This window comes from Mandrillus leucophaeus, unplaced genomic scaffold (genome assembly GCF_000951045.1).
Source record: "Mandrillus leucophaeus isolate KB7577 unplaced genomic scaffold, Mleu.le_1.0 Scaffold375, whole genome shotgun sequence".
Classification (NCBI taxonomy): Eukaryota; Metazoa; Chordata; class Mammalia; order Primates; family Cercopithecidae; genus Mandrillus; species Mandrillus leucophaeus.
This window is the reverse complement of record NW_012103976.1, coordinates 2,111,026-2,126,035: the sequence shown is the minus strand read 5'-3', so window position 1 is coordinate 2,126,035 and position 15,010 is coordinate 2,111,026. Positions and strand designations below refer to the sequence as shown.

At 42.3% G+C, this 15,010-nt stretch overlaps 1 protein-coding gene and 1 pseudogene across 1 annotated transcript; both read left to right on the top strand.

Annotated features, from left to right (window-relative positions):
- The first annotated feature begins 5,006 nt into the window (after positions 1-5,006).
- KBTBD6 (kelch repeat and BTB (POZ) domain containing 6) lies at positions 5,007-8,301 on the top strand. The gene has a single exon (XM_011990257.1). It carries the CDS (start codon positions 5,465-5,467, stop codon positions 7,487-7,489), a length of 2,025 nt encoding a protein of 674 aa, XP_011845647.1. The 5' UTR covers positions 5,007-5,464; the 3' UTR covers positions 7,490-8,301.
- Positions 8,302-12,700: 4,399 nt separating this feature from the next.
- On the top strand, positions 12,701-13,564 carry LOC105546934 (annotated as a pseudogene).
- Positions 13,565-15,010: the final 1,446 nt, after the last annotated feature.

The following is a 15,010-nucleotide window of genomic DNA, read 5'->3' as shown; positions in this document are numbered from 1 at the left end:
CTGTAACAAGGGCCATGGAAGTTATGAACCAGGACCATGGATGAAAACATATATACACATAATACCACCACAGTACTGATATTCACCTTGAATTAATTTTTGCATATAATATAAGGTAGGCATTATCAACCAAACAAGCAAATACATTGATTTTATTCAGGCTATTGCAATAGGGAGAGCACCCCACATCCAAAGATTAAGGTGCTTGGCAAGATGCTTTTACCTTATAGTTTATAGGGAGGAGTAGACTTGTTTTAAATGGAATGATTTTTAGTTGGGATTGTTTTTGTAAACAGGGACATCTCCGTCATCTGCACAGAAAATGTTTATCTCTCTGTCTAGCTAGTTTGGGATTGAGGGGGGCATGTGGTAGACTAATAGCTCTAATTTCAGCTAATGATTCACAAGATAAATGACAGGAAGTGGGAGACTCTGGTCTTGCCAGCAGGTTCAGGCAAAAATGAAAAGGCTGTGTTTGGCCTTGTCACAGGTAAACAAGGTAGGGAGGTCATCGGTGAGTGAGTCTTACAGTAGGTATGAGAAAAAGTAGACAGAAAGTAATGTACGTCATATGGGAAGGATGGTTCATTGTGTAAGCCACTTCCCAGGGCACAAAAGAGTAAGGAGATTTAGGAAAACAAAACGTTGTGGAATTTCTTAACTCCAAGATCTTGATCTCCATGGGTAAAATTGTCAGTTCAGATTGAAATTCTGTCTGGGAAGTCAGTTGGAAGCAGAGTTACCCTTTCGTCTACCAGATCATGATACATTGTTGAATAATAATTTGTGAAGACAAATGACTGTGTAGTAGCATTTAAGACTAGGCATGATGTACTGCCCAACTGCAAGGTATAAGACTACAAACAGGAAAATTATTAGTGTATTAGGCCATTCTTTCATTGCTATAAAGAAATACCGAAGACTGGGTAATATATAAAGAAAAGAGGTTTAATTGGCTCACGGTTCTTCAGCCTTTACAGGAAGCATGGTACTGGTACCTGCTCAGTTTCTAGGGAAGCCTCAGGAAGCTTACAATCGTGGTGGAAGACGAAGGGGAAGCAGGCACGTTACATGGTGAAAGCGGAAGCAAGAGAGAGAGGGAGAGAGAGAGAGAGAATGGGTGGGGGAGGTACCACATATTTTTAAACAATCAGATCTTATGGGGATTCAAAGCGAGAGCTCACTTAACACTACCGGGACAGACAGCACAAGTCATTCATGAGGGATCCACCCCCATGATCCAAATACCTCCCACCAGGCCCCACCTCCAACACTGGGGCTCACACTTCAACATGAGATTTGGGCAAGGACAAATATCCAAACTATGTCAATTAGTAATGTTTGTAATACAGCTCAAAACCAGGATCTTCTATTTCCAAATCTTGCTCAGTAGAACATGTCTCAGGCTATTTGAATCTACCTTAGAAAGCCAACTAGCCTTTTCCTTGAGTTTAGTAACTAAGCATTCACTTGTCCTGTTGTGTTTATTCAATTGCAACAAGAGATTTTGGCCATGGCACCAATACCTCCCTGTCTAGTTAGAAGGAAGTTGAAAGTTATAGGATTGGCCTAACAATTTGGGCCTGTGCGTTTAAACTTACTTTCTGTGCTTCTAGGGCCAAAGCGGTAAAATCTTCTTCTTCTACAAAGGTTAAGGAGAGGCTTGAACTACCTTTTCTTTTCTTTTTTTTTTTTTGAACTACCCTTTTTAACTGTATTAATGCCATAGTGGGTGTTAGGGGCTCTCATGGTGCATATGAAAAGAGAATCATTGATATCCCTAGGAGGTTTTCCCCAATTCCCTGTAGTTGCCACAATTTGGAGGTAATTCCAGAGGGACACACCGTTGACAGGTGGGATAGCCGCTTTAAATATTTTGAAGTCCCAGACAATCAGTCCAAATGCCCTTGGGGAAAGCATGAAAAGTGGTATCCTATGGGGAAACAGGTGGGGTCTGAGGTATAGTAATTATTAGCAATTACTGGGATTAACAACTGGGTGGATCCCTCAGGAGAGCAGAGTCTTTGTGTGGAACTGAATGCAGTTTGTAAGGCTGGTTGGGAAGTGGTGGAAGAGAAAATGGTTAACATTAGAGAATAAAAGTACTCCTACATTTTTTCCTACACTTGATCCTGAGAAAGTGGAGCCATTCAGTTTGGAGATTTCAAGAGACTCATTAATCATGTTTGGAATTAAGTTTCATTTAGTACATGCTGAGAAATTAGGGATAATAGAAGAGTCAAGGGCCATAAGGCATGAGACTCTGGGCAGGTTGAGTTCCCTAAGGAGTTTGGCTAGTTTGAATATAAGAGTACCATTGGCCTGCTTGTTTCATTTTTCCAGAGGACTGGTAAGAAGACTCAGTTTTTGTAACATTGGAAGTACTTGTTGAAGATCCTGAATAACCTTACTACTGAAGTGAGTTCCTCCACTGTTATTAAAAAAACAAAGAGATCCCTAAAAGGGGAATATTCTTTCTGGTCTCAGCTTAACTTCAGTGGTGATGGTAGCTTGTTTACAGAGAAAAGCTTTTAACCATGCTGAAAACATGCCAACTATGGTTAGGACATTTTTGTACCCATGAGACTTTGCGAGTTTATACATTTTCCAATGAAAACAAGGACTAGAGAGAGTTGACTCTCATCCTTGTCCCACTTTACATGTTGACTAGGATTGTGTTTCTGGCAGATGGGGCAAGTTGAAGTTAACGGCTCAATATTAGGGCATCTCGAACAATATTTGTGGAGATCCTTAAGATTTTCTTTGCCATAATGTGTAACCTCATGGAGGCTGCAGAATAAATTTTAGGTGAGGGACCGAGAGAAATCAAACAGTTGTCTAGGTGTCTCCAAAGCCCATCTGAGTAGATAAAACATCCAGCTTGTTGCTTTTTTGCTTTTTCAGCCTCAGGTGCTAGCAGCTGTTACATCTTAAGTTTCTTAAGAGTTTCTATCTTTAGAGTAGGTTAAGCAAGGAGAAGTATACATGTGATTCAGGGGATATCTTCTTGGGAAGCAGAAACCTTAGCATATTTTCAGCCAGTTAAGTTTCCTTTAGCTTTGTTAGTCTAGCCACTAGTGTGAGCTTTGATTTTTGAGAACAGCTAATTTCTGGATAGCTGTAAAGACTTAAATAGGAGGGCCGGGTGCGGTGGCTCACGCTTGTAATCCCAGCACTTTGGGAGGCCGAGGCGGGTGGATTACCTGAGGTCAGGAGTTTTGAGACCAGCCTGGCCAACATGGCGAAACCCCATCTCAACCAGAAGTACAAAAAAAAAAAAAATTAGCCGGGCATGTTGGTGGGCACCCGTAATCCCAGCTACTCAGGAGGCTGAGGCAGGAGAATTGCTTGAACCCGGGAGGCAGAGGTTGCAGTGAGCCAAGATCAAGCCACTGCACTCCAGCCTGGGCAACAAGGGCGAGACTCCATCTCAAAAAAAAAAAAAAAAGATGTAAATAGGTTAGTGAGTTGGGTTCTGATCGGTACTCCTCAGTTGTCATAAACCTCTTTCTTTCCATAGCATACCAAAATCATGTACAATTCCAAAAGTAAACTGGCTGTCTGTATAAATGTTAGTTCCCTTATCTTGTGCTAACATGCAAGTTTGGGTGAGTGCTTAAGAATTCAATGATTTGGGCCACGTTAACTTAGGTGGCGATTTCAACTTAACAGGCTGTTGAAAATCTGCAATAGTGTATCCTGCTTAAAATTCCCCATTTGTACTCCTGAAGTAAGAACCATCTACAAAGAAGGTGATATCAAGGTCTCTGAGAGGAGTTCTGGTGATGTCAGAGTGAGGAAATGTGAATGACTGTGTGACGGTGATACAGTCACAAGGTTGTCCTTCAGAGGGAATGGGAAGAAAAGTGGCCTGATTGTTTTGACTACAGTGGACAGTGATGTGAGAGGAAGACAGTGGCAGGGTTTCACAGGAGGTGAGTCCAAAGTGGAAACGTGTTAGGTGTTCTCAGTGACTTCTAATGTCTGAACTACATGGGGTAAGTAAAGGTTGAGTGAATGACTAAAAATAAAGTCAGTTCTGATGGAGCAGCAACTTCATACAAGCAAGGGGAGAAATGCTTGAGCCTCTGGGTCTAAAAGGATGCTAAATTACCAACCAGGCCTCTGGCTTCCCTTGTGTTTTGGGGTGAGGACCCCTAAAGCATGTCTCTTCTTTTATGTAAAAAAGGGAAAGGGGTACTGAATATTGGAGAGACCAAGTGGGAAAAGTGGCTAGAGAGGACTTCAGATTTTGAAATGCAGATATGGAAGGAAAGTCTCAAAGTAAGGTGATTGGAGGTGGTTTCCTTTTAGTCATGGCAAGTAAGGACAGGCAATTGTGAAAAAACCAGGGATCTAATTCCAGCAACAGCCAACCAATCCTACAAACCCTGAGTTAATTTTTGGTATCAGGGAGAGGCATAGTGAGTAAAAAAAAAAATAAAAAAAATTCACTTCTACTGGATGCATACACTAATACAAGGTGTTAATAATAATAAGGGAACTGTGAAGTGGGGAGAGATATATGGAAGTTCCCTGTCCCTGCTGCTCAATTTGTCTGTAAACCTAAAAATAAAATCTAATTTACACACACACACACACACACACACACACACACCCCTAAAAAGGGATCTCTGCTGCAATTTGCAAGGTTTTCTGTTTTCGGGGGTTTTTGTTTTCCTACAGGCTCATAATTTCAAATTAGTGATGCTTCCTTTTTTTTCTATATATATAAAGGCTGGAAGAAAACTTGTCGAACCTTTATATTCTAAGAACTGAGTAATTATTCTACAAACCAACAAATATTAACAGCGTCCTATAACCAACTCATTTAATCTTCACACAATCCTATGAAATACTAGTGTTCACATTTTACAAAAGAAGAAACAATTCAAAGAGACAAGTCGAACAATACATACTAGAACGAGGCGACTACTGTGGATTCCAAAACCAAAGTTCCAAACCACAAAATCGAATCTAGGAAAACTGGCGCTCTCGAGTGTCGTCAGCTAAAAAACAAGGAACACCAGAGAAGGATCGCGATATTACACGAACTACTACTCCCAACATGCAAAGCGGAGTCTTTCCCTCGGTATCGGCCTGGGAGTCCGAGAGGCCCAGCAGCCCTCGGGGCGCGAAAGGCAACCTGGGAGCGGTAGTTCTCCTGGGCCCTAGTATTGTCGCCCACGCGGCAGTAGCGGCTTCTACGGCTCCAAGCCAGCGGGTCCTGTGAAGGCGAGCAGACGCGGAGAAAGGACGCGGGAGTGAGAGAGGGTGAGTCAGCTACTGTCTAAACGATAAAGGGAGGCGGCTCCGCAGGGTAGGGCTGAATTCAGTAAATGGGCTCGTGCTGCGGTCTCTTGGGAGACGCTGCTATCTTAGCGTCAGCGAGGGAAGGTTGAGGAGGAGCCAGAGCCGGGTCCGGCAGCCTTTCTCGCCATCAGCGCCCGTCGCCATCTCCACCATGCAGTCCCGGGAAGACGCCCCGCGCTCTCGCCGCCTCGCCAGTCCCCGTGGTGGGAAGCGGCCCAAGAAGATTCACAAACCCACAGTTTCGGCCTTTTTCACGGGTCCAGAGGAATTAAAGGACACGGCCCATTCTGCAGCCCTGCTGGCACAGCTCAAGTCCTTCTACGATGCGCGGCAGCTGTGTGATGTGACCATCGAGGTGGTGACGCCTGGCAGCGGGCCTGGCACGGGTCGCCTCTTCCCCTGCAACCGCAATGTGCTGGCCGCCGCGTGTCCCTACTTCAAGAGCATGTTCACAGGTGGCATGTACGAGAGCCAGCAGACTAGCGTGACCATGCACGATGTGGACGCCGAGTCCTTCGAGGTGTTGGTCGACTACTGCTACACGGGTCGTGTGTCTCTCAGCGAGGCCAACGTGGAGCGCCTGTACGCGGCCTCCGACATGCTGCAACTGGAGTATGTGCGGGAAGCCTGTGCCTCCTTCTTAGCCCGACGTCTTGACCTGACCAACTGCACCGCCATCCTCAAGTTTGCAGACGCCTTTGGCCATCGCAAGCTGCGATCCCAGGCCCAGTCCTATATAGCTCAGAACTTCAAGCAGCTCAGCCACATGGGTTCAATTCGGGAGGAGACTCTAGCAGATCTGACCCTGGCCCAGCTGCTGGCTGTCCTGCGCTTGGATAGTCTGGACGTGGAGAGTGAGCAGACAGTGTGCCACGTGGCAGTGCAGTGGCTGGAGGCTGCTCCCAAAGAGCGGGGTCCCAGTGCTGCAGAAGTCTTCAAGTGCGTGCGCTGGATGCACTTTACTGAAGAAGATCAGGACTACTTAGAAGGGCTGCTGACCAAGCCCATCGTGAAGAAATACTGCCTGGACGTTATTGAAGGGGCCCTGCAGATGCGCTATGGTGACCTGTTGTACAAGTCTCTGGTGCCAGTGCCAAACAGCAGCAGCAGCAGTAGCAGCAGCAACTCTCTTGTATCTGCAGCAGAAAATCCACCCCAGAGACTGGGTATGTGTGCCAAGGAGATGGTGATCTTCTTTGGACACCCCAGAGATCCCTTTCTCTGCTGTGATCCATACTCGGGGGACCTTTACAAAGTGCCGTCACCTTTGACCTGTCTGGCTCACACTAGGACTGTCACCACCTTAGCTGTCTGTATCTCTCCTGACCATGACATCTATCTAGCTGCCCAGCCCAGGACAGACCTCTGGGTGTATAAACCAGCTCAGAACAGTTGGCAGCAACTTGCAGATCGCTTGCTGTGTCGTGAGGGCATGGATGTGGCATATCTCAATGGCTACATCTACATTTTGGGGGGGCGAGACCCTATTACTGGAGTTAAGTTGAAGGAAGTGGAATGCTACAATGTTAAGAGAAACCAGTGGGCATTGGTGGCTCCACTGCCCCATTCTTTTTTATCTTTTGACCTAATGGTAATTCGGGACTATCTCTATGCTCTCAACAGTAAGCGCATGTTCTGTTATGATCCTAGCCATAATATGTGGTTGAAGTGCGTTTCTCTGAAGCGCAATGACTTTCAGGAAGCGTGCGTCTTTAATGAGGAGATCTATTGTATCTGTGACATCCCAGTCATGAAGGTCTACAACCCAGTTAGGGCAGAATGGAGGCAAATGAATAATATTCCCTTGGTCTCAGAGACCAACAACTACCGGATTATCAAGCATGGCCAAAAATTGTTGCTCATCACCTCTCGCACCCCACAGTGGAAAAAGAACCGGGTGACTGTGTATGAATATGATATTAGGGGAGACCAATGGATTAATATAGGTACCACATTAGGCCTCTTGCAGTTTGATTCTAACTTTTTTTGCCTCTCTGCTCGTGTTTATCCTTCCTGCCTTGAACCTGGTCAGAGTTTTCTCACTGAAGAAGAAGAAATACCAAGTGAGTCTAGCACTGAATGGGACTTAGGTGGATTCAGTGAGCCAGACTCTGAGTCAGGAAGTTCAAGTTCTCTTTCTGATGATGATTTTTGGGTGCGTGTAGCGCCTCAGTGAAATGCACAGGATCAGCAGGGTTTGTTGTAACTGAATTGAAACACTGAGTTGTTTTTACTGTTTTGGAAAATATCTTAAATATCCTTTTTGTTCCTAAAGGAAAGGAAAAGTTGATTAGCTGCTGGTTTGGTTTAGAAAAAGTAATATTTGAAATACGAAGGTAATTTAATATTACAAATTTTAACACTCAGATCAACCTTTTAATAATTTTCTGTGCTAAGGGTCCAGTATTTATTTGATTATTTAGTATGTTTATGTTTCATGACACTAATTTAGTCTTTTGATAAATTTTACATTCTGTTTACTGCCACAAGCACTGTGGCAGTAACTTTTGAATTTTAATTTTTATAATAGAAAAATGATTAGGAATTGCTAGATAGTGTTTTGAAAGCTTATCTTTTTCTTCGGAACAATGTAGATTTCCAAAATGGTTAACCTAAGAGGTCTTTGCAAAATGTGTTATAAGTTAAACATAATTTGGGAAGTTTTACTTTTGTTTTCTTCTATGAAGAAAAAAATGCAGGCCGGGCGCGGTGGCTCACGTCTGTAATCCCAGCACTTTGGGAGGCCGAGGCGGGTGGATCACCTGAGGTCACGAGTTCAAGACCAGCCTGACCAACATGGTGAAACCCCATCTCTGCTAAACATACAAAAATTAGCTGGGCCTGGTGTCGTGTGCCTGTAATCCCAGCCACCCAGGAGGCCAAGGCAGGAGAATTGCTGGAACCCGGGAGTCAGAGGCTACAGAGAACCGAGATTGGGCCACTGCACTCCAGCCTGGGTGACAGAGCAAGACTCCGTGTCAAAAAAAAGTATATGTGTGTTAGGGTGACTGAATGGTGATTTCATTTATAATAATACAGAGAATAGCTATAAGCTCATTGACAGTAAAAACAGCAAACCAGGATTCTGCTGTTTGAAAAGAAGTTTCGTTTTAATTTTGGAATTTAGGATGTAGATTTGCAAAGCGACCAATTTTCATCTAAAAAATTATATTCTGGTTGTGTCACCAAATCATCAAAAAACTTTAAAAAAGAAGTAACTTGCTTTGTAGATTTGTATTGTTGATCTAAACCTGATACATGCTTCATTTAATCAGAGGAATAATCCTTTTTTCCGCTGGACATGTATAAATTTCACTGGATTGTATAAATTTTTATCTATTGCCTTAAAAATGTATGTGATTCTCAATATGTTTTAGCTGCACAGTTTTGGTGTTCATCTTAGAGGATTCTTCAGCAGAAGTGATATTTCTTTACTGTTTTGTGAGGTAATACTGATTTTGAAAATATATATAAGCTAAAAACAGTATTTCGTTGATATCAGTAGTCATTGTGTTAACTATAAAGTCAAGTGCCAGCAAAGAACTTTAAAACTATAAAGCTGTGTATAGAACTGTTTTGTGTAGCATGGAAATACTCTGTCAGCTTTTTAAAGTCACTAAATGTTCTTGATTATCAGCTTGAAGGTATTTTTGTATTACAAGTTGACAGTTGCTGGGTATAGTGGCTCATGCCTGTAATCCTAGCAACTCAGGGGGCTGAGATGGGAGGATTGCTTCAGCCCAGGAGTTTGAGAGCAGCCTGGGCAACATAGCAAAACCCCATCTCTACAAAAATAAAAAATTTGTCTGGGAATGGTGGCCCAAGTCTGTAGTCCCAGCTGTTTGGGAGGATCACTTGAATGTAGGATCACTTGAGTCTGGGAGTTCGGGGCTGCAGCTACGATCATGTCTCTGCACTCCAGCTTTGGCAACAGAGCAAGATCCCATCTCTTAGAAAAACAAAGTTGATAGTTAAAGAACATAAGTGGATGATGGCATTTGAGGCCACTGGTGAAAGTATGTTTTCTCTAAAATATTTCTCTAATAGTGATATAAATGGCTATTTTATTATGATGTTTGTATGTGTTTTGTATTTCTCTGTAAACCGTGCTCCAGTCTTTGTTTTTCTGTTACCATAATGTAAGAGAAAGTCCAGGAACAGAGACTACATCCCACGAAACTGACATTGTTAAACACACTAAAACAAAAGTACTTACCTCTTGAAGATTTAATATATAATGCTTGACATGATACATGTACATGATAAATGACCAGATGCTTATGGTCTACATTTTCCTTTATTCTGTTAGTATTACCTTCCTTAATCTTTGTTCATTAACACGCTAATTCCTCTTCAGTGTTTATTTTCTAGTGACAGAATGTTAATATTTGTTACACCCTGGCAGAAGGGAGAGAAATGTGTTTGGGGTGGATAACTAAATTTTTGAGTGAAATATCCTAAGATGAGAATGGAAGAGGGAGACACAAAAAGAGTTATAACAAAAAACAATAGTTTTTTTTAGCCATTTGACTGGCTCTTTAAATAGTCTACAAGACATTCATGTTTAACATCACTTTTAGTAAAATAAAATGTGCCGTACTACTATGTGCTTCAAAAGGGCAAATGTGCTTTAGTGCCCTAAGGCTAAATTTTGGTCATTTGACATCAGAGATGTTATAAGTATTGCACTTAATATGCGCCTATTTCTCAATAGTGTTATTTTTTGGCTAGCATTTTCTTTACCATTATCTTGTTGATAGCTTTTTGTTCTCTAAGGTTGAAACATGACAGTGCTAATCTCAAACAGATTACCCATCTGCAGAATTAAGGAAAACAATTTATGTATGAAAGACATTCTCCAATTCGTCATTCTCAACCTTTGAATTAAAGCTTAGACTAAATAGTAGTATATCGTGGGAAGGATTTTGGTTTTGTGATATTTCTGTGAATTAAGGAATAGATGTTAACCATTATTTTGTAGAAAAGTGATTTGTATGTGGTTAATTATAAATAAAACTGGTACCAGAACTTATGCTTCCTGAATTCTTACTTCAGTGATTCCACTAAATATATAAAACTTTTGTGTGTGCAGTTAATCGGGGTCCCCAGCCCCCAGGCTGCAGACCTGTACCGGTCTGTGGCTTGTTAGGAACTGGGCTCATACAGTGAGCTGCAGGCAAGCAAGCATTAGCTCTGCCTCCTATTAGATCAGCAGTGGCATTAGATTCTCATAGGAGCGTAAACTCTATTGTGAACTGCATGTGCAAGGGATCTATGTTACATGTTCCTAATGAGAATCTAATTAATGCCTGATGATCTGAGGTGGAACAGTTTCATCCTGAAACTATCCCCATACCCCTAGTCGTGGAAACTGGTCCCTGGTGCCAAAAAGGTTGGGGATCACTGCAGTGAATGATACAACTAGCAGTGCTGAAATCCCTTCATGACAACATAATTGTCTAGTTTTCCAATTAATCCACACATTTTAGCAAACACGTAATATAATGTCATTTGTCAGACTACCATCTGTAAGATTTAGAATGACATTATCTTTTGTATTTATGTCCCTGTAGTCTGAAAAGCTGAGAACCCAAATTATTGTAAATTCTTTTAGATGCAGATGATAAGTAGTATTAGGGTTTTCGAAAGGATAAAATAGAAACAAATTTAGCCACTAACTTGTCTAAATATGGATTAAAGATTGAAATTAAGTAGTAATAGCTCTTTTTCATCATTTTTAATTGAGCAGGGATTTATTTTTTAATTTTTATATCTTGTTGAGAATCTGAGGAAAGCTTTTGATCCATTCCCAAGCAAAAGGGACATAATTTATAATTTCAAAGATGTTTCCCATTTCTGAAACTCATCAGACCCGAGGTAAGAGCACTTGTAATAGGATCTCTTTTGCCATACCTGCTTAAAAATTTCAACACCCCTTTTATTATTCTAAATAACCTGATTTGTTTTTAAATAGAGACAGGCTCTGTATTAATCTGTTCTCATGCTGCTAATAAAGACATACCCGAGACCGGGTAATTTATAAGGAAAAGGAGGTTTAATGGACTCACAGTTCCATGTGGCTGAGGAGGCCTCAGAATCATGGTGGAAGGCAAAAGGCCAAGCAAGGTGGCTCATACCTGTAATCCCAGCACTTTGGGAGGCCAAGGTGGGCGGGATCACGTGAGAGCAGGAGTTTGAGACCAGCCTGGCCAACATGACAAAACCCCGTCTCTACTAAAAAATACAAAAATTAGCTGGGCTTGATGACAGGCACCTATAGTCACAGCTACTCTGGAGGCTGAGGCAGGAGAATCACTTGAACCCAGGAGACAGAGGTTGCAATGAGCTGAGATCGTGCCACTGCACTCCAGCCTGGGCAACACAGTGAGACTCCATCTCAAAAAAAAAAAAAGTCACACCTTACATGGTGGCAGGCAAGAGAGAGCATGTGCAGGGGAGCTCCCTATATAAAACCATCAGATTTGATGAGACTTATTCGCTGTCAGGAGAACAACACAGAATAGACCCACCCTCATGATTCAGTTACCTCCCACCGGGTCCCTCCTGTGACATGTGGGAATTATGGCAGCTACAATTCGAGATTTGGGTGGGGACACAGACAAACCATATTAGAGTTTCATTATTTTGCCTAGGCTGGAGTGCAGTGGCACAATCATAGCTCACTGTAAACTTGAACTCCTGGACTCAAGCCATCCTCCCACCTTAGCCTCCTAAGTAACTAGGACTACAGGCACACACCACCATTACCAGCTAATTTTTTAAAATTTTTTGTTGAAATAATACACTCCTGGCCTCAAGTTTTATTCTCCCACCTCAGCCTCCCAAAGTGCTGGGATTACATGTATAAGCCACCATGCCCAGCCTTATTCCAACTAAGGCTTTATTATTTTTTTATTTTTATTTTTATTGAGACAGAGTCTTGCTCTGTCTCCCAGGCTGGAACTCAGTGGTGAAATCTCAGCTCACTGCACCCTCCGCCTCCCGGGTTCAAGCAATTGTCCTGCTTCAGCCTCCTGAATAGCTGGGATTGTAGGCACCTGCCACTACACCCAGCTAATTTTTGTATTTTTCGTAGAGACAGTGTTTCACCATGTCAGCCAGGCTGGTCTCTTTTAACCATGTAAGGTCTTCCACGGCTGCATCCCAAGTCTGCATTAAGATTTCAGAGGCCAGCTTTCCCTATAGTAAACTTAAAACATTTCTCAGGCAGAAGCAGAATCAATTGTGAAGATATTTGAAGATCCAGAAACTACAAGGCAAATGCAGCCAACCAGGGATGGCAGGATACTGTTTGGCTACCTGGCAGACCAGCTTGGCTTTAGGCAGGAATATTTAGATTAGCTCTACAGATAGGCAAAATTCCAATATGAATGTGGGAATTACTCAGGAGCAGCAGAATATCTTTATTTTTTTAGAGTGTTGGTGAATTCTTAATTTACAGATTAGCTGTGTTTTGCTTCACTTGCAAGTGCATTGAAGGTTCCAGCAACAGATAGACAATAATTCTGTGAATTCTCCACTCCAATCTCTTCAGCAGAGAACATGGCTCTTTCACTGGTCTCTGTTTTCTTCAGTCATCCCAAAGGTCACAATAATATTATTAATCTCTTCCTTTACCAACCACAGTATCTTAATGCAATTCAGACAGTGCGTCCACACATTCCTCACTATTTGACCACAGCAGTTATAACAAAGAAGAATGCTCAAAAACTTCAGCAGGTGCTGAAAGATCTAGTCGAAGTTATTCAACAGGAGTCTTAAAGATATAAAGACCCAATTACAGAATTTATTGAATGCTTATGTGTTAACTTTGACCTTGATGGGGCTCAGATAAAGCTGAGGGAATGTGAATCAGTGTTTGTGAATGACTTCTTGGTGGCCTGTCTTGAGGATTTCACTGATAATGCCCGTCTCTTCATATCTGAGACTTTCTAGCACAGCTACCAGTATATCGGCATTAACATGTTGGCAGACAAACTAAACATGACTCTAGAAGAAGCTGAAAGGTAGACCGTAAATTCGATTAGACATGTAAGACTGGATGCCAAGATTGATTCTAAATTAGGTCATGGATAACAGTGCAGTCTCACCCTATCAGCAAGTGATTGAAAAGACCAAAAGCTTTTCTTTTAGAAGTCAAATGTTGGCCATGAATATTGAAAAGAAACTTAATCAGAATAGCAGGTCACAGGCTCCTAACTGGGCAACTCAAGATTCTGGCTTCTACTGAAGAACTGTAAAGAAAAGATGAGAAAAATAGGCTGGATGCGATGGCTCACACCTGTAATCCTAGCACTTTGGGAGGCCAAGGTGAGTGAATCACCTGAGGTCAGGAGTTTGAGACCAGCCCAGCCAACATGGTGAAACCCCATCTCTACTAAAAATGCAAAAATTAGCTAAGCGTGGTGGCAGGCACCTGTAATCCCAGCTACTCGGGAGGCTGAAGCAGGAAAATCACTTGAATCCAGGAGGCGGAGGTTGCAGTTAGCTGAAATCACGCCATTGCACTCCAGCTTGGGTGACAAGAACAAGACTCGAAAGAAAGAGAGAAAGAAAGAAAAGAAAGAACTATTATATAAAGGGTGATGCACATTTTAGAAACAACATATTGAGTATAAATTTTGAAGAACTGGAATAAACTGGCTATGATTCATTTGGAAAAAATTAGCTGAATGTGGTTGCACATGCCTACTTGGAAGGCTGCAGTGGGAGGATTGCTTGAATCCTAGAGGTCAAGGCTACAGTGAGCTGTGATCATGCTACTGCACTCCAGCTTGGGTTTCAGAGCAAGACCCTGTCTCATAAAAAACAACAACAACAAAAAACCCTAGTCAGTATGAAGCCACCTTTCTCCAATAGAGTCAAGCTTTTACATTCTTACCTCCAAAGCTAAAATTGCTGCTTGGAACTGCTATGTCTCAATCAGGAATATTCTTTTGGGGAAAACTAATCCTTAATTCTTGGAAAACTAGCCAAATCAGATTTATGTAAGTGGGGCCAAAATATTCTTCTAAAACGAATATGCCTTAAAGGAGAGGAGTCAGGAATCTCAAGTATAAGCAACAGAACCTTAATTTAGATAATCTTAAGAAAACAAAATAGGATCTTTTTGCCTATCCTAATGAGAAAATCTGGCAACGGCAGTCGCTTCAAACACAGCCTAATCCAGAGTCTCAATGTTTACAGGGCGTTCTCTATATACAGAGAAATATGTATGTGTGTGTGTGTGTATATATATGTATATATAATACAGAGACTATATCTTGGGACAGTGTTTTCTCTCACTTTATGCATTAGTTAGCACATAGGCTGGTCGTATGTAATAGAGACCCTATAATTCTTTTCTTTTTTCTTTTTTAAGATACAGAGTCTCTCTCTGTCACCCAGGCCGGAGTGCAGTGGCATGATCACAGCTCACTGCAGCCTCGATCGCCTGGGCCCAAGTGATCCTTCCAACTCAGCCTTCCGTGTAGCTGGCCCACAGGCATGCACCACCATGCTCGGTTAATTTTTTTTTTTTTGAGGCGGAGTTTCGCTCTTGTGGCCCAGGCTAGAGTGCAATGGCGCCATCTCGGCTCACCGCAATCTCCGTCCCCTGGGTTCAAGCGATTCTGCTCTCTCAGCCTTCTAAGTAGCTGGGATTACAGGCATGCATCACCACACCCGGCTACTTTTG